The sequence below is a fragment of the Aythya ferina genome, assembly GCF_964211825.1.
Source record: "Aythya ferina genome assembly, chromosome: Z".
NCBI classification, from domain to species: domain Eukaryota; kingdom Metazoa; phylum Chordata; class Aves; order Anseriformes; family Anatidae; genus Aythya; species Aythya ferina.
This window is the reverse complement of record NC_140299.1, coordinates 52,080,107-52,103,768: the sequence shown is the minus strand read 5'-3', so window position 1 is coordinate 52,103,768 and position 23,662 is coordinate 52,080,107. Positions and strand designations below refer to the sequence as shown.

Sequence of the window (23,662 nt, the reverse complement as noted above, 5' to 3'; positions counted from 1 at the left end):
AATTGTATGGTAATATCTGGTTCTATTTATATGTAGTTATATATTATAATTGACAGGGTAAAGTTCTTTTTTTTAGGAGTATTCTGTAACACTAGAATTGTGACAGCAAGATACAAGTATAATTGTCTCTGAAAAATACCTTTTGTGTTGACAGATGCATTTGAAACAATTCTGACTTGCGCTTGCTGGACCAACAGATAAAACATCATTCCTATTGAGGGATGTGAGGAACCAAGCCTGTAAAAATGTCATTAGCACTGGCTAAATGACATCTTTACACAAAACCCCCTAGTTTTAGGATTGGCAGAGCAAGGAGCATATAGGTTGAAACAAACAATCAGAAGGCTTCTGTCATTGGAATTCTCGTATTTGTATGTTTTCTTCTTCAGGTCCTGATTGTCTGCAGTACAGGTTTGGCTGGGATTATGTTGCTGAATTACCAACGAGATTACACTGTCTGGGTGTTGCCTCTCATCATTGTCTGCCTCTTTGCGTTCCTGGTTGCTCACTGCTTCCTTTCCATTTATGAAATGGTCGTTGATGTCCTTTTCTTATGTTTTGCCATCGATACAAAATACAATGACGGAAGCCCTGGGAGGGAATTCTACATGGATAAAGTTCTCATGGTGAGTTTCCATTGCACTCTAAGAATATGGCTCCATAGGACTGATTTCTTGAGAGTGGGGTGAATGCACTAGCTGAGTATAAAATAAATTTATTTATTTATTTATTTATTTTTAAAACTTGGATTACCACGCTCTCTTACTCATGACTTGCTCAGCCAAGAGTGGTGTGGTAAGCATTAGATTAGTGATGCCTCCCTGCTGCTATTGATTTCTACTTGCTGACAGCTCAATGAGCATTCCTCATACAGAGTCATGCTCCTGGGTGTCATTTCTTGTAAAGGATGCAGTGCAGAACAGAAGGAAGAAAACAACGGGTAAAGGTTTGCTTCTTGTTCTTTCCTGAAAAGGACCTCTCTTGAGATGTGGAAGAGAACAAATGTCAGAATATTCAACCCCACACAGAGCTAGTGACTATGCTGAAGAAGCAATCTGAAATTGCTTCTCAGTCTCTCATGCACAGAAGCAACAGGTTTTTCATTCTGTGCTTGAGCCTTGATACTATGTCAAGGCTCTGTGCACAATTTATTTTTAATTTGTTTGTTCCATCTTATTACCAGTTCACTCTAACTGTATGCCAAGATGTAAAAATTGTGTTCCTCCAACCATTCAGTTTGTTACTGATGGTCATTTCTTGATAATGTTTTTCCATTTTAAGTGGCAACCACAGAATATGTCCCTGTAAAATGCACCCCCAAGTGTAGGCTGGTGAAAGTCTTGTGACTTCTTAGCGAATTTTTCCTTTCTTTTTTTTTCTTTTTGAATACTTGTTAGAAAAGCGTGCCAAGAATTTAACTTTATGTTTTGGTAAAACAGTACAGAATCTAGAGTATATAATGAAAATGATAGCTGTTGACTTGTTTTTTAGCAAAATGTTGTCTCAGAAGCAAATCATAGAAGCCTTGCAGGTTTCTTTAATCAACAGGAGGTGTCACAAAACATCAGCAGCTAAAGTGTTTTTTATTTGTTACAAGTGTTTATATTTGTTACAAAATGACTCTTATCTTCAAGAGGAAAGAAAAGATAGAAAGGGGAATTATTACCTTTGTTAGTCTTTGAATAGGTAATTTTGACTGGGGAAAATTTGAAGAATTTGCATTCAGGGAGGTCAACAAGACCTTGCAAGTAATTATCTCCAAGTTCTGTTTAATGGTTCTAACATTACACACAGTTCACAGGGTAGGGTGTAATAACTGGTGTCTCTGTTTTTGTGACAGTCACCCTCCTACATTCCTTCCCGATAAAGGAGAGCTTAGAGGTAAATATATAACTTAAAACAGCAGACACGGACAGATACCTGTCTGGCGTCCAGTTCTTCAGAATTAGATGATGGAGACCCTTGTGGCTATCTGGCAGGCTCTTTTGATATATCATGGGCAAGTCTGAACAAGAGGAGCGGAAGAAGCAAGTTTCATTGATTTTTTGAGCAATTACATCTTTGAAGTTTTGTATCTAGATTATATGCTTGGAGTATGCCCTAAGAAAGTACTTTTCACATTATTGCTGTTTTTCAGGAGTTTGTGGAAAATAGTAGGAAATCTATGAAGGAAGCTGGCCGGGGAGGTGGAGCTGAGGGCAGAGAGCTAAAACCAATGGTAGGTGCAGATGAGGAGGTGGCGATCCTCCAAGAGTTTCACTTTTACTTCTTCTCCCTCTTTGTCTTTACTGACTGCACTTCTTCAGGAGAAGTTTTTGTTCTCTGTATCACTCAAGATGTTCTGCTTTTTCTGTTTGTGAGCTTGCCTATCACCTGGATGGCAGAGTTTTTGTCACAGCTGAGACCATCTCCTGTAAAAGTAAGATGAAAGGAACTGTGTCATATGAAACAAATGCAGTATCATTTCATCAGGATTAGTAGTGCATGCTATGTGGTATACAGACAGTCCCAACTGCTGAGTACTCTCAAAATAAGATGATGATGGAATTCATTACACTATTCTGACTTCAATCCTCTTTTCAGTCCTGAATTAAACAATTTTTGTTTATCTTACATACACTGTAAGAGCCTGAAGAATACTACTGAGCACATCCATTGTTGCAAAGTAGGACCAGGCATTTAAAGCTCTCACCAAATTATTTTATACAGCGCCAAGGGATTGTATACAGTGATTCCTTTCAACCTGCTCAAATGACATTTCTCCCAGTTGTTTGTTTTATTGCCAACTACTTATGTTGCTTGTCTCTTGTGTGCTCTTTCCATCTCACACTGTCAAATATGCAGACAGTGAACAATGCATCATTTATGCTTCTGCATCCTGTCTTACTTATGATGTGCCTGTTAGGAAGGCATTGCATGTCTGAGTAGTCCAGAATAAGGAACAGCTTTACATGGTACAAGTAACAGATAGGTGGATGAGTTTGGAAAGTGGAGAACTGAGAGCATATGATGGAGAGCCAGGCTGGGCAAAGTATGACTTGTCATCATGCAATATGACTTTGTGAGATACAATCTTCTTCCATTGTTACTTTCTCAGAATATTTGGGGCCTGACTCAGTTCCTTATCAAGTGTACATTTTGTTAATGTAACGGAATCCAAATAAGTGTGTGATAACAGTAAGAATTTTTTAAATGATGTATGTGAAGCCATGTTGCATGAGCACTTTTTGACGTGGCTGGAATGAGTTCCTGCTGTAGAACTGGTAGATGTGTAGCTTTGTGTGTTTTGCTATTTCATTATAGCATACCAGTTTCTAGATTTGCTTATGCCTAAATGCTGCTGTGTTTATACATTTAAAAAACTAATTCTGTGCTCATTTAATGTTTTCTTCAGGGAGTAATTCTAGCTGTTCAAACAGACACTTATGTTGGGACTTTCAGTGGCCTAAACACCATAAAAAATAAAGCTACCATTAAAATGGTTGAACATTGGGTTTGCAAACCAAACCCTCTGGTCACATGCACAAAAAATCTCCATCCAAAATTTTATGTTAGTCTCTAATTCAAAATACTGGTTTACAGTAAGTGGTTTTCTACTTATGCTCTCCTCAGTGCTAGCACAGACCACTAGTCAGACTTGTACTTGAGTAACTAAAGCTTGGATATTAAAACCTGTAATAACCCCCTTGTAAAAAGACAAACCAAGTACTTGCAAGTCAAGCATCTTTTTGTTCTTTTAGAAACTTGATTCTAGGCACTTGAGTCTGGCAATGACAAGAAGTCCTCCTAGGACTTTCCCGGCTGGGGAAGATGCTGAGCACTTGGGACTCAGCCTGAGTGTCATGTGCTGAATTACTCCCAGTTCTGCTGCTCATTTGATAGTCTTGTTTGGAACTGACTGGGCCTTGTTTTCTCAAGAGGTCTTCCATTTTGGGGTGTTAAACTCCAGCTGAATAGGTTCTGAAGTATTAGGGCCTCAGTTACTGACAAGGGCTGCACACAGCATAGATAGTAGCAATTACTTCTTTTGTGAAATTTGTAATACTTTGCCCAAAGGCATTGTTAAAGGTTTCAGATTCATCTGGATTAAGATCATTAACAAGTCTATTCTAACAGCTGCACCTGTAGTCCACAAATTGGGTGTCTCAAAATTAGCTTAATTTTTCTTCAAAAAAAATAAAGTCCTTACTGTTTTGCTTCTGTTCCCTTGAAATGGATATTCTGTAGGTATGGCAATTAGTTCTATAAAAGCCAAGTGCCCTAAATGCATTTGTATTTTAGATAGGCATTTAATAGTAGAGATGAGGAAACATTTTGGACCTTCTGTCTCCAAAGAGACTGTCAAGGCACAAGAAGAAAACCTTTTCACACTTCTTTCTTTATGGTTTCCAGTGACCTCTTTGACTCAGTTTCTCCTTGTCCTTTGGCATTTGTCTAAGACTATACTGTATGACTTTGTTTTCTAGGCCTCTGGAGCAAGTTCATCTTGAAACTAGCCAGCCATATTGGAACCCATTGACATTCCAAAACAAAATATATATATACATATATACATACATATATATATATATATATAAAATAAACAGCCAAAATCAGAGAAAAGGAACAGGGATTTAATACTTTTTTTAACAATTATTTTTGTGAAACATGTACTCTTTTCATACGGGTGGCTTTTACAAGCAGCTTTATCATTGTTCCATTTTTTTTAAATTATTCATTGAAGTCATGGAAATGTTGATTCTTATCTGCTTGATATTTTACAATCTGGAGGAAGTATTGTAAAGATAATCTGAAATGATGATTGCATTTAGGGACAGATTTCCCATGACATGGCTAATCTTCTGAGTGTTTTATTTGCTTAATTTGTTTAAATTTGCATTAAATTTAGGACAGCCACATGTGAGGAAAACCTTCAAATCAAGACAAGTCTTAAATTTAGGTTTTTAAAAGGTAGTTTCAGTGAGAGTTAATTCAGTTCTAACTGGTTTGTAAGCAGTCATTTATTCCATAGCCTGACAGGGCACAGTTTTATTTGTCAGTATCAGATATCACAATAACCAACTCCTCAGGTATTCAGGTGTGTGGGAGCCCTTGCATCTCCTATTCAACGGAAACTATAAAATGGGGAATAATAATTTTTATATGCAATCTACTTCCTGTTTTCCCTTACCTACCCTCTTACCCATTATCCCCTATCCTCCCCTTGAGTTCAATAGCCTCCTTCAAACTTCAGCAGTGCTCCTTTAAGGGTATGGATTCTTCATATGAGCAATTCAAATAACAGATTATTAAAGCTCAGTCTTAGCCATACTCATGATTATTTCATGACTAGACGTAAAGATGCTGAGGATGGAAAAAGAAATGAACTGTCTTACTGTACAAAAAAGTACTGTATGTTTCATTTCATTTAATGTCAGAGAGGTCTGGGATGTGGAAGGGACCCTTCCTTGCCTGTTTTCTCATCCATATTTCTATGTACTGTAGCAGGTGGTTATAACAGAAAAGGGCAGAGAAACATTTCTTTGGAAGTGTAACTGCCAGTATAGTTATCTAAAGTCATCAAATAATGATAAGAGAACGTGTTTTTTTGTTTTGTTTTTGTTTTAAAAAGAAAGATTATTATGATTGAGATATTTGCATTTTTTCAGTCTGGAAGTTCACCAGATATGAATGCTACTATTGAATTGTTCAGCATATTGTAATGGTAAATGCTTAGAAGTGTATTGCTAAGAATTCATGATCTGTCAATGCTATATACTCCTTTTGTTACAATTTTTTTAAGAAAACTATTTTTGTTATGTAAAGTTAATATTTCAGAGCAGAATTTTTAAACTTATTGCACTAAATATAAGCTCTGTACAAATAAGTAATGCCTCAATGGTTTGATCACTCCATTCAAGAAAATCTTTTGAAAGAGACAAGCCCTTCTGTAGAAGCTCTGCAATGGAGTGGAGAGGTATGTCTAGGTAAAGAAATGCACAACTCGTATTATTGTGGTTTAATAAGTAAGCAGTTCTCTGTGCTTCCTTTCAGAGGATCAGACTCTTAAATTGCTGCCGAGGGTTTAAAAAGATAGAGTATCATGTAACTAATCAGTGCTCTTACCTTTTAGCAATAGTGGAATATTTCACTTTTGCTTCTGCAAGTCATTTGATTTGTTTAGTTTTCTTTCAGTAAGCCAATTAATAAAAAGATTTACTGTTTTCATATCACAGAAACCAAACTGTATGAAAAGTAAGAAAATAAAAGTACATTTAGAAATGCTATCTGGGGGGGGAGGCAGGGAGACAGAATTATCCAGTCTTGCAAGCATTAGACACTTGTTTATCCGAACCATATCAGTAACTCCACTGACATCAGGAGGACTCTCCTACGTAGGGAAATTGTAAGTTATACATCTGTGCATATGTGTATGTTAACTGGAACTAGAACTTCAACCTAGGATTCAAACTGGAGCACTGTCGAGGCCTCTCAATGTGAGTTAGAGGTCAGGCTATCTAGAAGAAGCAGTTGCACTGAACACTGATGTTTGTGTAGATCAGTGGGGTTTAGCAACAAAATTTTTTAAAACTGGCGCAGATGAGTCCTAGAAACTGGATTCCAAGGCTAAGAGACTTATCACATACGCAGTTGCTTCCAGAGAAACTGTAATTTCCGTCTTGTTTGGAAATTATTGGAGGTGCTTTGATCGAAGCCTTGGATTCTACTCATTTTGACAACAAATACCTGCCGTGACAAGTTCTGCAAGTTTGTGCTCTCTGCTCACTCGAAGTGGGAGCTTTTCTCTGCAATCACAACTAGGACTGCAATTGGAAACAAATTTTGTATTTTTGTATGACTTGACTGTGCACCATTTTTATAGCAGTTTATCCTGTTTTAAAAATAAATTTGTTTTATTTACATGGTGTTTAAAAGATACAGGCAACACTTTTCTATGGGTAGCTGTAATGTTTAAGTGACAAATCTATATCATTACAGAGTTCTTAATAAAATCATATGCACCATTCCTGAGTGTGTATCCGGCATGCAGAGCTTTTCAGTCATGCCAAAATGCATTCCATCCACATGCAGCCTTTCCAGTGGCCCTTTAAAGCTTTTGAATGTTCTTTGAAGTTCATGTGCAACCAGACTGCAAGCTGCCCTCTTCCAGTGCGGTCTTGTGCAAGGAGCTAAGTAGAAGGCTGGAGTCTAAAGAGACAACTTTTCAGGACAAATTTAGCGTCTGCTTTCCTCCCGTAGTGGAGGTAGCAGAGAACATTTGACACGTAAATCCCTAGTTGGCAGTAGAGTTGCTGGGGACTGCCAATTGTGATGGATTAAGTATTCTTTTTGCCAGCTGGTTATCAAGGCCAGTATGTGGACTGCTTTTTGGGAAGCAGTCTAGACCAACTAGTGTGGTGCTGCACTGGGAATAACACTGCAGGAGGAGCAGATGAGGCAGCTGAGATATAGAAATCATCTCCTTGGAAAGTCCACTGAAACAAACAGTGCTTGAGGACTGGTGCTTCAGGCTGGACAATCTGGGTTTAAAAACCAAGCCAATATGATTACTGGTTCCCAGCATTTGTTTTTTTGCAGCCAGTCTGGATCATAGCCTCTGATCAGCTAGGCTTCAAAGGAAAAAAGCATGTCATTCTTTGAATTGTTTATTTTTTCTCATTATATTACCTTCCTTTTTGTTTTTGGAAGCTTAGCAACGTGTTATTACTTCTTTCAGCCCTAGAGAATATTTGTTCTTTTAGCTCTCATTTCTGTATTGCTCTTTCAGCAAAGGAGTGCCAAGCGGTCAAGTGTCAGCTCCCCTTGTCCCACCGATCTTAGCACATGCCTTCTCACCTTCCCAAGGCAATGATTCAGGATATCACCTGGACCGAATGGGAGGGGGAGTAGGGGCAGAGCTGAAGTTCTGAGATGTTTATTTTTGTGTGTGTGATACCACTCCATCACTGTGCTTGCTGTGATTAGGAGTGCAACCCATCATCTCTACAATGTCGGTGCTGCTCCGCAGCTAGACAAAGCATGTGATATGGCCAGTGTAGATCTGCATCTTCAGCCTTCCATTAGCTTACCTTCACGCCCCCAGCTGCCAAAAACAGGATTGGATTTTATACGTGGCCTTAGCTTGGCATGGTAACCCAAGGACTTTCTGTGTTAGGAAAGCGTGTCCTAGAAGGGACGACCTGAAGTGGAAAACCAAGTACATGTTGTGGTGGGTTGACCCTGGCTGGCAGGTAAGCCCCTACTCAGTCCCTTGCTCCCTCCCTCCCAGGAGGACTGGGGAGAGAATCAAAAGGGCAAAAGCAAGAAAACTCTTGTGGGTTGTGGTAAAGACAGCTCGTTACATTAAAGGAAAAAAAAATCAAGAGAAGAAAGACAACACCAACCAAGTGATGCAAAGGCCATCACTCGCCACCTCCCACCAGCAGACCGATGCCCAGCCAATGTCTGAGCAATGGCTACTCTGGAAAACTATCTCCCTCACTCCAGTTTTATTGCTGAGCACGGTGTTACATGGCACGGGAGAGGTTTCTGTGGCCTCTTCGGGCCAGCCATCCCGGCTGTGTCCCCTCCCAGCCTCTTGCCTACGCTGTCAGGAAGGCCGGGGGAGAAAGGAGAAGGCCTTGTCCCCGTGTGAGCACTGCTCAGCAATGGGTAAGGCACCAGCGTGTTTTGGTCACGGGTCTAAAACACAGCACCCAGCGGGCTCCTGTGAAGACAGTTCTCTCCATCCCAGCCAGACCCAGTGCACAGGTCCACTTACCCAGTAGTTAATCCAAGACTCACTTTCCACGTTTCTGTACAGCACCTTCTCAGGGTGGTTACTTCTTTCTGAAAGGGCTTTTTTCAGAGTAGGCGATGAGCCTGCTCCACAGTGCTCCCTTTTAGGGAGGGAGCAGGGTATGCTGACTCTTACTCTTTCAGCACAAAATGGGGATGTAAAGCAGAAATGAGCCCTGTCTACATCAGCGTTCTGGCATCTGAGCAGCCAGCGCTGGAGACAACATATTTAATGTGCCCTCAGGGCCTGCACTTTAGTGGTTTGCTCTGAGTAGTTATGATGTATTCTATGAATGTATGTTACAGAGTCAGAATAAAATGCATGTAGCAGACATATACTCATCATCATCATCCAGTGGTCATTTGGTTCTGAATGCGTATTACATGCTGTATTGAACATAGCATAGTCATTTTAAGAAACACTAGAGATTAAAAGTAAATACCTTACAGTGCACATCCCGGTTTTGTAAATCATGGCTTTGCCTGTGCAGATACTGTTTACTAAATCTAAACAACTCAAGTCCATTGTTTCTTGAACAGCTTGCGTGTCACATTATCACTACAGAAATCCTATTTCATCTTTGTGGAAAAAAAAAAACAAAACACAACAACAACTCCTTCCAAAAGGAGGAAACTCCTTCCCCTCCGTGGGAGAAAAAAACAAAAAAAAAAAAACAAAAACAAAACCCACCACTGTTTCACAAAACAAAACCCAACAGACTTACCTGAAGCATTTCTTGCACTCAGCTTGTTTGTTGGGATGATGGAAGTTTACTCTAAATATTTTTCAGTGCTCTTCCAACTATTTCACCTCTGCTGTTATTTCCATCACATTGCAAGAGAGATAATGGAGATTAGTAACTTTGTATTTCTTGTGCTCTGTAGCAAATACTGTTCTCAAGATATATTTTTTCTTTTATATTTAGAGAGATGAGGGAGGAGATAAAACTTGTCTCTTCCAGTGTGGGTTGTGTATGGAAGGCAGAATTTCTGGTCTAGGGTGGAATTGTTGAGGTATCTTGCAGTGTTTGCAAGCTGATGCAACCAAGCCAAAGCTCTTCAGAGACGTTAGGATTATGAAAATATTTCCAGGGAGAGTAGGTAGCATGAATCCATCTAAAAATACCCATTTGGAGGCTAAAATACTTGGCATTCATTTGAGAGAAATCTGCTAAAACAGAACTATCAGAAAACTAACAAACTGTCAGATTCTACTCCCCTGTCTCGCTGAAGCAGTGATGTGATGTGTGGATATGCTGAGAAGCATTTGGCACTTTTCTATAGAAGGGCAGGGCTCCCCACAGGATCGAAGTTGCAAGAATTTGAAGCAAAAGTTCTAGCTAACCAGCAGAATTAGCTTGATTTCAGTGACTTTAAAGACAGCTCTGGCATCGCTGCGTATGTGTTGGAACATGCTGGTAGCATTGGGGGTTACCATTCCTCGATGTGCCACCTCTCCCTCTGTTTTGAGTGAAATATGGGCAGGTAAGGACTATTTCAGAAAGATTTAGTGTGATTATGGAGCTGAATTATTCCTGAAATCCGCAGAAGGTAGGCACTGACTGGAGCTCCTGTGAAAGTCGCAATTTGTAACTTTCAAATAAATACTGCATGTGCTCCAGTGTTGGTATTGGATGGGTCCATCCCTGCTCAGACTGAAAAAGGAGGACGTCTCTCATTAGAAAAATAGTGCAGCAGACAGCGAGGTTGTCTGTGTGAAGGTGGGGAGGGAGTGAGGAGAACACAAAAAAGGTTGTTTTGTTCCCAATACAGTCCAGAGAGCAACTGCCAGAGGGTAGGGGGAGCCACGGAGAGCAGAATTTCAGAGGTAGAAAATATTTCCCAGGATCTTCACAGTAGTTAAGAAAACTCCCATTCCATTTCACAGACATCTCACGGCAACATCCCCTGTGCCCTGCTTTTTATTTTATTTTATTTTTATTTTTTAATTATTATTATTATTTGGCTCTGGAGGTCTTCAGAGCAATAAAGAAGGTATAATCCCATACCTATAGAAAGGAATTATTTTTATACTGTGGATTGTGTTGCTGGTTACAGTAACTGCAGTAAGGAGACAGGAAAATCTTCTGAGCAGATGCTAGAGGCTTGACAGTGGTTCAAACAATACTTGTGTTGTTGTCGCCCATCAAAGCTTCACACACACACACAAAAATAGCTTTTCATCCTCTTTCGCTCATAGTTCCAACAGGGCAGTCAAACCCCTGCACTAGTTTAGTGATTTACATTCAATAAAGATGAATTAACAAGTGCTCCTTTTTTTCCAATGGAATGCCACCTCCTTTTGGAATGGGAAAAGTAAACGTGAGACTGTTTATTGTTGTCTGAGAACTTGAAATGTTTTATACTGCAAGCTGTGAATGCAGGAAGAGAAGGGAAATTTAACAGTGCTGATCTAATCTTAGATTTTCTGTGTAAACTGACATTGTGCCAGAATACTGATGCAAAACTGTATTTTAGTCGAAGAAATGTATAGATTTTTTAATGTATCAAAATAAAGTTTGTTTTTGGTTAAATAAGAAAGAGTTCCTGTCTCTGTGGGGTGCTAAGACCTCCTCTTCCTATTAGGAGTGCTATCTCACAGCCCTGAAAGCAAGCAGAGTCCATCCAGGTCTTCGCTTAAGCTTTGCTTTGCTCTGTGCCAGCCTGCCCTTTAGATGAGAAGCTGCAATAGTGCTGCGCATAGCTTTTTGTCTCCCTCTCTGTCCTGGTGCCGAGAAAAGCAAAGTGATGTTAGTGCTTTGCTGAGTTGGGTGGGATGAATGGGGTTTTGCAGAGCGAGTGTGGTTTTTTTTTATTATTTTTTTTATTATTATTTTTTTTATTTCTTTCTTCTTAGTAACCTCTTGCTTCTCAGATTCTCTCCTGGAGATTGGGATCTGCCCCTTTTGCTTTACTCTGTTTGTGCAAGTAGTCTCCCCATGACCTGGTTCCTTGGCCTCTCTGAAATGTAGGCACTTGAAAGCTCAGTCCCACACAGAGCAGGCTGATCAGCCTTCACTTGCAGAAACCCCTGCTCACACCCAGGATGAAGGACTGTCAGGACTGCCAAGGCTACATGGCTCAGATTTTATTACTAGTAGTAGTAGTAGAAAACATTAATAACAATATGTTAATAATATGTTAATAATGTTTAATGCAACATGCTTTGCCCTGTAGAGACAGTTTAGGAGCCAGTTTCCCTGCAGAGCAGGGAAAGGTGAAGGACGTCTTGTTCTGTACTATATCTGTTCTGCATCTTCCATGGGGCCAGCTCCTCTTTCTGCAAGGTCCTGTACATGTCCCCTGCTCCCAATATTTTCTGCAGAGATATTCTTCTAAAGGGGTTTGAAAGCTACAGATGGGTGGTGAATAGAAACAATGACAGCACCTGTATAATTTTACTAGCAGATTTATGTGCAATTGCAGACTCGTTCCTTTCTCCTCTGCCTCCAATGGGCACAGCAAATTTCTGCTTTCATACTGCCAGTTTTTTAATAAAAGTGCCATGCTGAACAGTGTTTTCTGCTTGTATTATTGTTTGCCGTGAACAACTTCAGCACTGCATCTGCATAAAATGGTTTAACTTCCCTGGGAGCCACCTCCAGCTCTGACTCGATGTTGAAGCCACTGTGGCGAATCCCTTGTGCTGCTGCCTGCTGTCTGGCTGCACATCTCAGCGCCTTGTGGTTCCTCTGAAGGTGTGCCCCCTCATCTCTGAGAGCCCTTTTCGTGGTTTATTTAAAGGAGAAAGCAGCTCAGCTTGGCTAGGTGGGTTTAGTTGCTCGGGGCAAAACAAAGGCAGTCAATGCCTGTTGTCAGCAGGGATGTCAGGGGCAGGATGCTCTGAAAAACACACCTGGTTCCCACCGAGTTCGCCTGCGTGAGAACTGCAGAGCAGGAGCACTTTGTGAGAGACTGAAGCCCTGCTGGGGAGAGCAGCTCTGATTCATCCTCAAAATGTGAGAGTTTCTTGGTTTCCCAGGAATAAAAAAGAAAAAAGGGGGGGGGGGAAGGGGGCGGGGGTGCTGCGGCTGGAGAGAGAAATAAATGCAGGGAGAACCTAAGGGGACATGGGACGTGATGTGGATGGGGTGGAGAGGGCAAGAAAAGCAGGGACTGGAAACGCAAGAGCAGGAGCTGTCCTTCAGCAGCAGCATCTCCCACTGCCAAGGCACTGCAGGCCCTCAAGCTAGCTGCAGGGCCAGCTCCCTGGCAGGTACCTTGCGATCCCTGCCGCCTGTTCCCCTACCACAGCTGGAGGATTGCTCACCTTGCTTTGTGGACAGCAGGGGTCTCCTGCCTCACCTGGACGTGGGGACCCCCCAGCACGCCACAAAACAGCCTCCTTCTCCCCGCAGGTCCTCCACTGCTGGAGTCTGACACAGCTCCTTCCTCCCACGGGCGGCCGCCAAGGAGCTGACCCAGTTTCAGTTGCTGGTGTTTAGATGTTTAATGACGACTAGATGTTTAATGAAGACTAGCTAGTGCCCAGGGAGAGATTATTTAGAATTTCTAATTACTGTTTAAATTATGAATGTGTGAAATGGATGAAACTTGCACTCCTGTACACAAAGCACCTAAAGAAGCTGCTTTTCTGACACCTACTGTTGTACTCTGCATCTAAAGTTCAGTCCTTGTTTACCAAAAATAAAGTGGAAGAGAGTGGAGTGCAAGGGCAGATTTTCTGAGACCCTTGCTAGAGCAGTCAAAGCTGGAAATAAAGCCCATGACAGAAGCTACTAAATTGTTTTATCTAGCCACCTGAGCTGACAGGAATCAAGTGGGAGACAAATAAATGGGTGAGCAGGCATTTCACACTAAAGTGCCTTGGAGAAGAAATCACAAGCCTGAACCGTGTGCCCTGCTGGAAAAAAAAAATCAAAAATTAAAAAAAAAAAAAAAAAAAGAGTCTGCCGCAGTCCCAGAAACAGTGATAAGATGTCCCTTAATTTTAATTACTTTTCTGGCACCTCTGAGCTGTATTCTGGTTCTAAATACTAAGTACTGGAGGAATGCAAACCCTGGGCAAAAAACAGTGAGCAGGTGTTTGCAATGTCAGATGAAGCAGGGTGGTCTGCTCCCCCTTCATATCGCAGGGCCCGCCACGTTCCTTGTTCTTTGCTCTGGGGCCTTCCAGATAAAAGCAGGACAGCTCGAGGACGGGACACCTGCCTGGGCTGTCCCACTGCTGTGCCTCCTCTGTATCTCAGGGCTCATCACCCGCAGTCTTTGTGCTTGCCTCTCTCTCCCTGCTGACAGGGATGCCGCGAAGGTAAGTATGAAAAGTCCCTGAAGCTGGAACACTTCTAGAGAAGGTAAAGGGATTTCAAGGCATGAGTTTGCTGCCTGTTTCATAAAGCCTGTTAGGAGGACTGCAGAGGACTGCATTGTTCTTGTGAGTGCAGAAGTCCTGCTGCCTCCAGACAAGGAACACCACAGTTTGCTTTTGAAAACTCTGTGGTGTTGCATCCATTCTTTGTGAGACAATGCAAGGACAAGAAACCTCAAAAATACTTCCTCAGAAGAGAAAGCTCAAGAGCTTTATCAAAGTGTCATCTGCTGAAAAAAAAACACCACTAATAAACACAAAAAGCACAAAAGTGTGCAGGTCTGAGTTTCCCAGAATTTCACATCTTGAAAAGCTGTTAACACTTCAGAAAGAAATAATAAGGAAGCAAAAAAATAAATGAAAGGTGCAGAACTGTACATGAACTTGATATTTATGTTCACAGCATTTTGTTAGTGGGACAGGGCCCCCAGCCATCCTATAAAAGCTGAACACAGTTTAGGAACAGCACACAACGAGACTAATAAAGAGGCCATTGAGTTTTCAGGCCATGGGCACGAAGCAACTGTCGTTCAAAGCAAGGTAAACTCAAAGCAAAGGTAAATGTGGCCATGAGCTGTGCTTGGGCCCCAGAAGGGGGCTGCAGCTACACGTTCCCTGCTGAGCTCTTGCAGATGTTTTCCAGCCATCTTCTGGAGGAATCAGGCTAGACAGGCAGTAAGCAGGGAATATGTAAAAGGCAATAAGCAGGAAAATGGGATGCAAACATAGCTAGAACACAGCCTCTTCAGGAGTGGGCTGTGGGAAAGCTCAGAGGGCATCCCAGATCATTACCAGATCATTATCGTTTTTTTGGAGAGATGGCAACAGTACATTTCTTTGCAGGGTGAGTATTTGTGTTTGTCATTGCCTTTTACAGCTATCCTAGAAGAACAAAACTGCTGCTGCTGGCAAGTAAAAGGAATTAGGTCACCTTTGCCTAGAATTAAACATTTGCATGGAGCTGTCTGGGAAAACTGCATGAAGACAGATGAGCCCCTGAAGTCTGGGGATCATTGGATTTGCTGCCAGAGAAACCGTCCCTTGAGTGTCTTACTTTTGCAGGGGATCAAAGCTGTCCTTACTGCCTTTGCTGGGAGAAAAACTGTTAGGAGGCCTGGTAAGAAATAATGCACCACTGTATACCATAACACCATCGTGCTGTGAGAGCAGTAACAAAGCAGGCAAGTGGTGCTGAGCATGTCACGTGTATGTGGATTTACATACAGTGCTTGCTCAGATTAGTTAGTGGAAACTATTAAAAATGATCACGTTGAAGCAGGCTACTCTAGAAAAATGCAGCTGCTTCTGAGCCAAAGGATTATTTTTTTACATTAAAAAAGCCTCAGAAACTTCTTCATGATTTCATTCTTCCAGATGTGCCCTGCCAACTTGCTCAGCCTAAGGCCACAGCTCAAAATAAGGCATTGGCAGCATTATGAGCCTAAACAGTAACAGCTTCATCTGCTATTCTGTTCCTTCCTTTGCAGTCACAATAATGAAATCCAGGGGGAATTAAAAGCACTCTGACTGCAGAGCCCATCAGCCAGCCATTGTAATTTGGCTATGAAATAAATAACCATTGACTAGCAAGCACAATTAGCTAATAAGATTGGTGCTTCATCATAACCCCATTTCAAACAGGCTGCTGATAGAGTAAATTTGACACCAAAATAGCATCACAGGAAATGCTTATTCCTTAGAACTGATGGTGTGTCCAATTAAGCAATGTTGCAAAGAAACCGGCAGTGATTTTCTTCACAGGCTGCCATCTGGAGGGATTTCTCTGCAGGATGTTGTGCACAGACCTGTGCTGGTGAGCAGATTTTCCTGTTTGGCACCCTTTCCCTGGGCACAGCCAGGAGAGGATGGCCAAAAGCACCAGCTGCAAAGGCCATCCTGCCTCACGCTCTCCTCTGTGATACCATCCTCAAACATCTCTGTCTGGCTCAGCTCACCCCCTGCACCTTGGGACGTTCTGCTGGGACACAGTGGTCCCCTCTTCATGAAGACCAGGACATCCAAATGCCTGTGCAGAACATTTTGGTGGTTCCTAGAAAAAGGACCTCACTGGGGCTGCAGGGTCTCATGGGCAGCCCACCCAACTCCCAGTGAGGCACAGCTCGCTCCCAGGCTGCTTTCTGAAAGGAAATTTGCAATATTTTTATTTTTACTTGTACATAAAAGCCAACTGCTCCCTTTTCTGTCTGTCCCCAGCCTCTAGCAAGCCACAGGACCTGCGGGCCTGTGGCACCACAGAGATAATCCTGGTGCCGTGAAGTCTCCTGTCTTCAAGGCACCTCCCTGGCAGCATCAGTTCAGGAGGGGCCTGTTACAGAGATGGATGCTGATTACATCCATTTACATCACGAGGGATATCCGTATCCCTGCTGGGCAGTGTGGCCTCAAACTTCTCTTCCTCTGCCTGCTGCCTCGCTGCCCATCTCTGAGCCTGCCTGGGGCTGGGCTTGCTGAGGTGGCAGCCAGGAACCTGGGCTGCTTTGTGGCTCATTTCCACCTTAGGAAAGGGCTGTCACCAGCTCAGCAGCCCCGTGACACACGTTCGTGGTCCCCCTCCTCCTGCGAGGGCCACCTCCTGCCAACACGTGTCCCCCTGCGGCCTGGCGCGGCCTGGCGCCATGTCCCGCTGGGCACTGCGGGCCTATGAGCGCTGTGTCAGCCTGAGCAGATAGGGAGCTGGCCTCGCCACTGGCCCCGGCCACGGTCAGGAGATGGGCCACAAGGGTCCCTGCACCGGCACTGCTGGTCCCTGACCTCCCCCTGCTCCTGCCCCTGCCTCCCCAAGCTAGTTTATCAGAGCGTGACCCAAGGCAGTGCACCCGAGGTTGTTGCTCCCCAAGAGTAAAACAGAAAGTCAGCCCTCAGGGCAAAGGTTCTCTATTCCCTTTGCATTTCGGTTGCAGCAACAGTATGCCCAGCCGTGCTGTGTTTTTTCCTGCTGCCAGTCTCGTTTTGCTCTTTAGCCACCCTTCCCTGTTAGGTGTGGGAAGCTAAGGGGCCAGATCTATCATTCACGGCTGCTCTCCTAAGGGGAAAGCACTGCCTTCACAGAGGTGCAGAAATGTAACTTTCAACCCTTTTCCAATTCTCTTCTTGTCCCTGAGGCTCATATCCCCCGAATTATTTTATTATTATTTTTATTTTTATTTTTATTTTTTTTTACTGCAGTCATATTTTTTTCTTTTCTCTGAAGAAACACAAGATCTTTATGACATGGGTGTTAGAAATGGCTCAGTCTTCAAAATAGGATTAAATAAAAAAATAGGATTTATTAAAAGAATAGAGGTAAGCAAAGAACGCTGGATGCACTGGGAGTCTCCGCTCCACCAGGACGCACACCAGTTACATCAAGTAGCTGATTTTTATGCTCCTAGACTAATACATATTCATTACTACTTCTAAAAAAAAATAGATTATTATAATTAGCTTCCAGGGTCCAGTCCCTCCTACTGGAGCATGCGCATCAGTCTCCGGTGGCCCCTCTGGGGGTCTCTAGGGGTCTTTCATGCTGAAGGCTCATAGTCTTCCTCTCCGGTCTCTAGGGGTCTTTCATGCTGAAGGCTCATAGTCTTCCTCTCCAAGTTTTTTTCTTGTCCTTTGTACTCCTTGGCACCGTGTCAAGTGTATACAGCATCCCCTGCAGGTCTTGTCTCCCAGCCATCCTTCAGCTTCTTTTTTTTCTTCTTAATCTCTTGGCTACCTGGCCATATATCAGAGGCCTGCATAGTGTCCCATAACAGTCACTAGTTGTTATCAGTTGTTCTGAAACCCCCAGACATCAAAGACTTCATACAAACACAAATAGCTTTCTTATTGACACTTCACCAGTAATTAAAACATTCTTCACCAGCCATTCACAAGGACAGTCACACCTATAGCAGTGTTAAATTAATCTCGAAGAAGACAGAGAAAAGGCTGTAACTGTTAGAAATAGAAGTCTGGAATAACAAAAGCAAACAGGTTTATAAATTTGAGGATTATTTTCTAAAGACTTGATAAATTGACTAGAAAGAGGGGGAGACTGGGACACACTGCATCTGTGGTTCAAGAATTAAATTGCCAGCGCAGGGCCCAGAGGCAGGCAGGACTGTTCTTAATGGACACGAATTGTTAAAACATTCCTAACATGGGTAAAACTGAGCCTGTGCTCCCACTGTCTGTATTTACTCTCAGCTACTGTTCTTTTATCTGTCTGCCTGACACTCCTCTTCCCCGGCTCTCCAGCCCAGGCATTGCCCCAGTTGTGTCTCCCTGTCACTCATTTGATTCTCTGCTGTTCTCTGTGATTTTCCTACAATAAGCCCTTGGACACCATGCACGATCCCTGCTTCTGTCTTAGGGTTTAGACACGCCATGGGGAAAGAAAGTGGAAGCTGTTTCCACTCTGCAACTCTTCCTTGCCCTAATAACTGCAGTGAAGGTAGACAGATGGACAGCAGCTTCAAATCTCTGCCCGGCCTCTTACAAGATCAGTTGATGACCATGCAGTTCCAGTGTTATTTTAAGCTATAATCTCCTTGCTCTGTAGCCAATTGCTGGTAACAGAGAACACAGCTCTGTTGCTACCTTCTCGCATGCTCCATGCTATGATTCCAGTTCCTGCATATGTGTGTCACTGTATAACACTAGATAAACCCAGGGCTCCCACTCTAATACAGAATATTACTCGTGGAATTTCAATTGCACTTGGCTCTGTCTCCCCTTAATCATGCTACAAGCAGAGTGGAGAACAGAAACACACTTTCAAGCTCTTCTGAATAACTCACAGTGAAACGGCTTGAACAAGGACCCAAAAGCCCTATGCCCTTGTGGTTTTCAACTGCACTTTTCAAGTAGCATTTAAGTGAAAGGGCAGGATGCCAGGTCCCTTCTTGATACAGCACTGGACACGTAGTCACGACTGTGAATGCAGGTGGTAATCTGTTTGCATTCCAGTCAGAACTAGTACTCAGGCTCATATCCAAACAACCCAGAAGTTTTGGATTCAGTGTGTGTTTTGTCTTGGGTCCAGCTATAATTTAAATAATCGTGTGTATTGCGATTTACTTGAAGCGCTCCCTTTGAGAAAATGTGAGGAAGTTACATGTATCTACATCAAACTTGTTACGGGTCAGGTAGCATGAAGAGACTCACACTGATTGCTGCAGGATTTTGCTGCACCTTTCAGCTGAAACCCAAGAGCACCTGAAGGTGACTAATGTCTTCAGTAACCAGCACTTTGTGATTAAAACCTCCCTCAGTTAATGATGCTAGCAGAGCATAGTGCCACATGCTGAGTCCCCAGAGCTTTTATGTTCTTTATTACCCACCTCTCCTCTGTAAGACCACAGCTGGAGGGTGGCAGACCACCCTGGCCCTGTACACATGGACATATACATGTAAGCTCTTCTAATTGCAAGTTTGGCCCTGTGTTGGTCTCATGGTGTCCTCTTCTGCACAAACCCTCAGCATCACCTGCTGAGAGCAGGGACTGAAGCAGCCTGGGACGCAGGTGGGGAGAGGGAGTGCAGCCAAAGGGGCCTGCTGACACCCAGGTATAGGGATGCTTGTGGGGACATGGCACAAGTCCTGGGATAGAGCAGAATAAACCTGCAGAGCTTTGCTGATCTGTCCATCTCCACACAGTGCCTGTCATGCCCCCAGAGGGCAGGCAGGCACTGTGGGGAACAGGAACAGGTCAGCTTGGCATCAGGGTGCAAATGAGGGCTGGTGCACCTCTTTCCTCCTGTACAGGACAGCGCTGGTGCTGTCGGGGACAGGGCTGGAGCTGGCTGCCCTTGGGAGGGAGCTGTGCTCCTCGGGCTTTCTGTAGAAATAGAAATATGTAGCAGTTTGGCACTAGTAGATGAAGTGGATGGAGCCGTAGGCCAAGAGAATGTACTTTTAATCTTTTGTTTTTAAGCAGAAAAAGTGTAACACAGAACCAGTTGAAACTGGAATACCAGAGAGCAGGAAAAAGACTTTAATTACAAAATTTCCTAATCTTGAGGTAAGAGGAGAAGAGAAGCCACACATACAGAGAATCACCTGGAGACATACAGAGACCAATCAGGAGAAGGTGAAGCCCCGGGCCCAGAAATGCTGCTGACGGATGTAGATGGCATGCAAAGGAGATGTGGAGGAGCAAGGACTGTAAATTAGGCTAGTGGAAAACCAGGTTCCCTCCTTGGAGGCACCCAGCTGTAGCACTCATAAAGAAAACTTAGTGGAAAAATCTCTCAGTTTATCAACTCAGCAGAAACCTAGGATTGAACCCTGCTGCCATGGCTGGCATGCATAATCCCCACAACACTTTCAGGCCATTTGCACCTCCCAGGGAAAAGAAAGAGGATTGCCATCCAGGCTGCAGCCTCCTGCTCCAATCTGTCTGGTCTCCTGCCTCCATGTGTGCAAGAGTATCCTCCGGGCCTAGCCTCCAGCCCCTGGCACCCTGCTCAGTCAGACACCAGGCTGTGCTCCTCTTCCCCCCCAACCCGATCACCCCTGGCTCTCCTCCCAGCAGGCGACTCACAACCTCACAGTGCCATCAGGTGGGTGATCGCTGCCTGTACCTGGAGCACCAGGAGCCTTCTCTGCAGGACACACACACAGGGTGCATTCACATCACCACTGCTTTCGTGCACTGGGAGAGGAGGGCAAAACGCAGAAATGGCATGAGCAGGTCCCAAGCCCATGTAAGAGGGCAGTGGCTGATCCTCACTGGGAAGCAGCTGCAGGAAGCCTCGTGTGTCGTCCTCGCCATGTGCCACCAGTCCCAGCATCTCCTTGCTGAGTGGCAGCCACTAAGGCAGCAGTGGTGGCCCTGGGCATGCAGCAGTTTCCCATAGGAGTCAGAAGTCCTTGTCTGATATTTGCTTGGAGAACCTCCAGTGAGGGAAGGGGGAGGATCCATGTGGCTAGAGTGAAAAACAGTGCTCCTTAACTTGTAACGGTCAGAGCAGTGATAATTTTCTTTGTGGAGGCTTGTATGATGCACTGTTTTGGATTTTTGATGAAAATGGTGGTGATAAAACACCAATGTTTTGGCTGTTGCAGAGCAGCACTCACAGAGAGCCAAGGATTTTTCAACTCCTGGTGCTGCCCAGCCAGCGAGGAGGCTGGGGGTGCACCAGGAGCTGGGAGGAGACACAGCCAGGACAGTTGGCCCAGGCTGTCCAAAGGGATGTCCCATGCCATGGGGTGTCATGGTCAGCTAAAAAAGCTGGGTTAAAGAAGGAGGAAAGGGGGGATGTTTGGAGTGACGGTGTTTGTCTACCTAAGAAATCATTACATGTTGTGAGTCCTGCTTTGCTGGAAGTGGCCAAACTCCTACCTGCCGATGGGAAGCAGAGAATTAAGTCCTTGTTTTGTTTTGCCTGCACATGTGGCTATTGCTTTACCTAGTAAGCTGTCTTTTCTTAACCCATGAGTTCTTGTACTTTCACATTTTTGATTCTCTCCCTCATCCAGCCTGGGAGAGTGAGCGAGTGGCTGTGTGGTGCTGAGCTGCCTGCCGTGATTAAACCCCAGCAGTATGCCAGCACCAGTCTTTCCCTGCAGGTTAAAGCTTTTCCTTCCTCATCTCTTCTTACCTGCTGCTCCCTCACCCTCTACTAAACAAAAACATTCAGTAGCAGACACTTTTACCATGATGTGCTTGCTTTTATACCACGTGAAAAATCTCCCCTTCCTTGCTCCTTTTCCTTCTGCCTTTTCCCCACTCTGCCTCTTTTCTTTCTGCTCATGCCTGCAAGAGCTTTTCAAAACGTTCTTTTAAAATGTGAAGTGACTTCTGGGCTGCTGGCTCCAGGCCAGCCCTTCATATGTGGTGGCTAAGAAAATGTACTTATTCACTGCATTTTGACACGGGTCAAAGCTTACTGCAATAGGCACTTCAGCATGAGAGGAGCAACCTCAGAAACTGACAAACTGTTAAGAGCAGAAGAACTCAGCCTTCATCTTCTCAGACAGGTGACTTCTGAGAAATATCCCTAACTTTATTTTCACATAATGGGATTTTATTTTCTTTTCATTGGGTCTTGCAGACTCCCTTGGCTCTACTTGAATGGTGTACATAGTTATATCCTACCTGTATAGGTATATCCTGCATCTTAAAGGGTACCTCTCTCTCTCTCTATATATATATATGAATTAAACAAACAAACAAATTCACAGTAGTTAACAAAAACTTGGCTTGGTCCTTTTGACCCTTGTCTGACATAAAGAGTAATTAGTAGGAGAACAAAACACAGAGGGGCAGGGCTGAAGTGGCCCCAACAGCAGCCAGCACCCCCTGAAGCACTGACTCCTTAGGAACAAAGGCAACCTCCTGTGGAGGAATGGTTAAGTGAAGTAGGTCATGTGAATGTTGAGCAGCTAGGAGGCCGCAAGTTAACAAAGTATCGAACACAGCTCAAATGAGCCTGAGAAAGTACGTAAATAAGCCTGAGAAAATACGTGAATGCGGCCTGGGAAGGAATGTAAGTTCTGGGAGGTTTTAGGGAGGTTTCAGGTACAAGGACATGATATCTGTTGGTATGCTGGGAAAGTACTAACTGTGTTACTTTGGTGGGAAACTAGCTGATAGAATAGAGAAATGCACTAACCAATCATGAGCTTAGCTTTTGCAATATGTATGAGCTAATTATATTGAATTAGATAAAAGACGACTGAGCTATCCAATAAATCGAAGTTCACTGATCACTCATATTGAGCGTCTGTGTCTTCCTTCCGTCGACAACAAATGTCCTCGCAACAACCTCCAGCTACTGGAAACGAGCACCAGGCACCAATCCTGCTCTTCCTAGCATTGCCCAAGGAAGTGCTGAGCACTGGGGAGGGTGCATGTCTGCCTCCCAGCACAGTTGCTCAGGGTGCTCCTACCGATGCTGCAGAGAAGGACACTTTGCCCTGGAGGGGTTGTTCTGGATCCCGGAGGTGGCAGGAGCTTGGTGCTGTGCTGAGGTATCGCTGTGCTACTGGAGGGCTGGCACCAGCACAGGGCAACAGCCTGCCCCCTGACTTTGTTAACAGAACTGTTTTTACTGGGCTTGGTGCTTCCCTTTATTACTGCCAGAGCTCATTTATTTTCACGTAAAGCCAGTTTCCTGGGAGGGAAGGCCAACAAGGGGAGCATCCTGGTGGGGGTCTGTTACAGACCCCCACCAGGATGAGGAGACGGATCAGGCAGCTGGCAGAAGTTGCGAAATCATCAGTGCTTGTTCTCGTGGGGGACTTCAACTTCCCAGACATATTCTGGAAGCACAATGCAGCCCAGAGAAAGCAGTCTAGGAGGTTTCTGGAGAGCGTGGAAGATGCTTCCTGACGCAGCTGGTTAGTGAGCCTACCAGGGGTGACGCCCCGCTAGACCTTCTCTTCACAAACAGAGAAGGACGGGTGGGAGATGTGGTTGTCGGGAGCTGTCTTGGGCAGAGTGACCACGAGATGGTGGAGTTCTCCATTCTTGGTGAAGTCAGGAGTGGGATCAGTAAAACCACAATCTTGGACTACAGCAGGGCCGACTTTGAGCTGCTGAGGACACTGGTTGGCAGAGTTCCT

General features: G+C 43.9%; 1 protein-coding gene across 1 annotated transcript in view; it reads left to right on the top strand.

The window, feature by feature from the left end:
- Nucleotides 1–11,319, top strand: part of SLC44A1 (solute carrier family 44 member 1) — a 67,420-nt gene extending 56,101 nt beyond the window's left edge. The window contains exons 14-16 of the mRNA XM_084505147.1: nt 390–626; nt 2,138–2,218; nt 4,467–11,319. Coding sequence (XP_084361273.1) covers nt 390–626; nt 2,138–2,218; nt 4,467–4,490 — 342 coding nt within the window. The 3' untranslated portion in view covers nt 4,491–11,319. The remainder of the gene's footprint in view (nt 1–389; nt 627–2,137; nt 2,219–4,466) is intronic.
- The last annotated feature ends 12,343 nt before the right edge of the window (nt 11,320–23,662 follow it).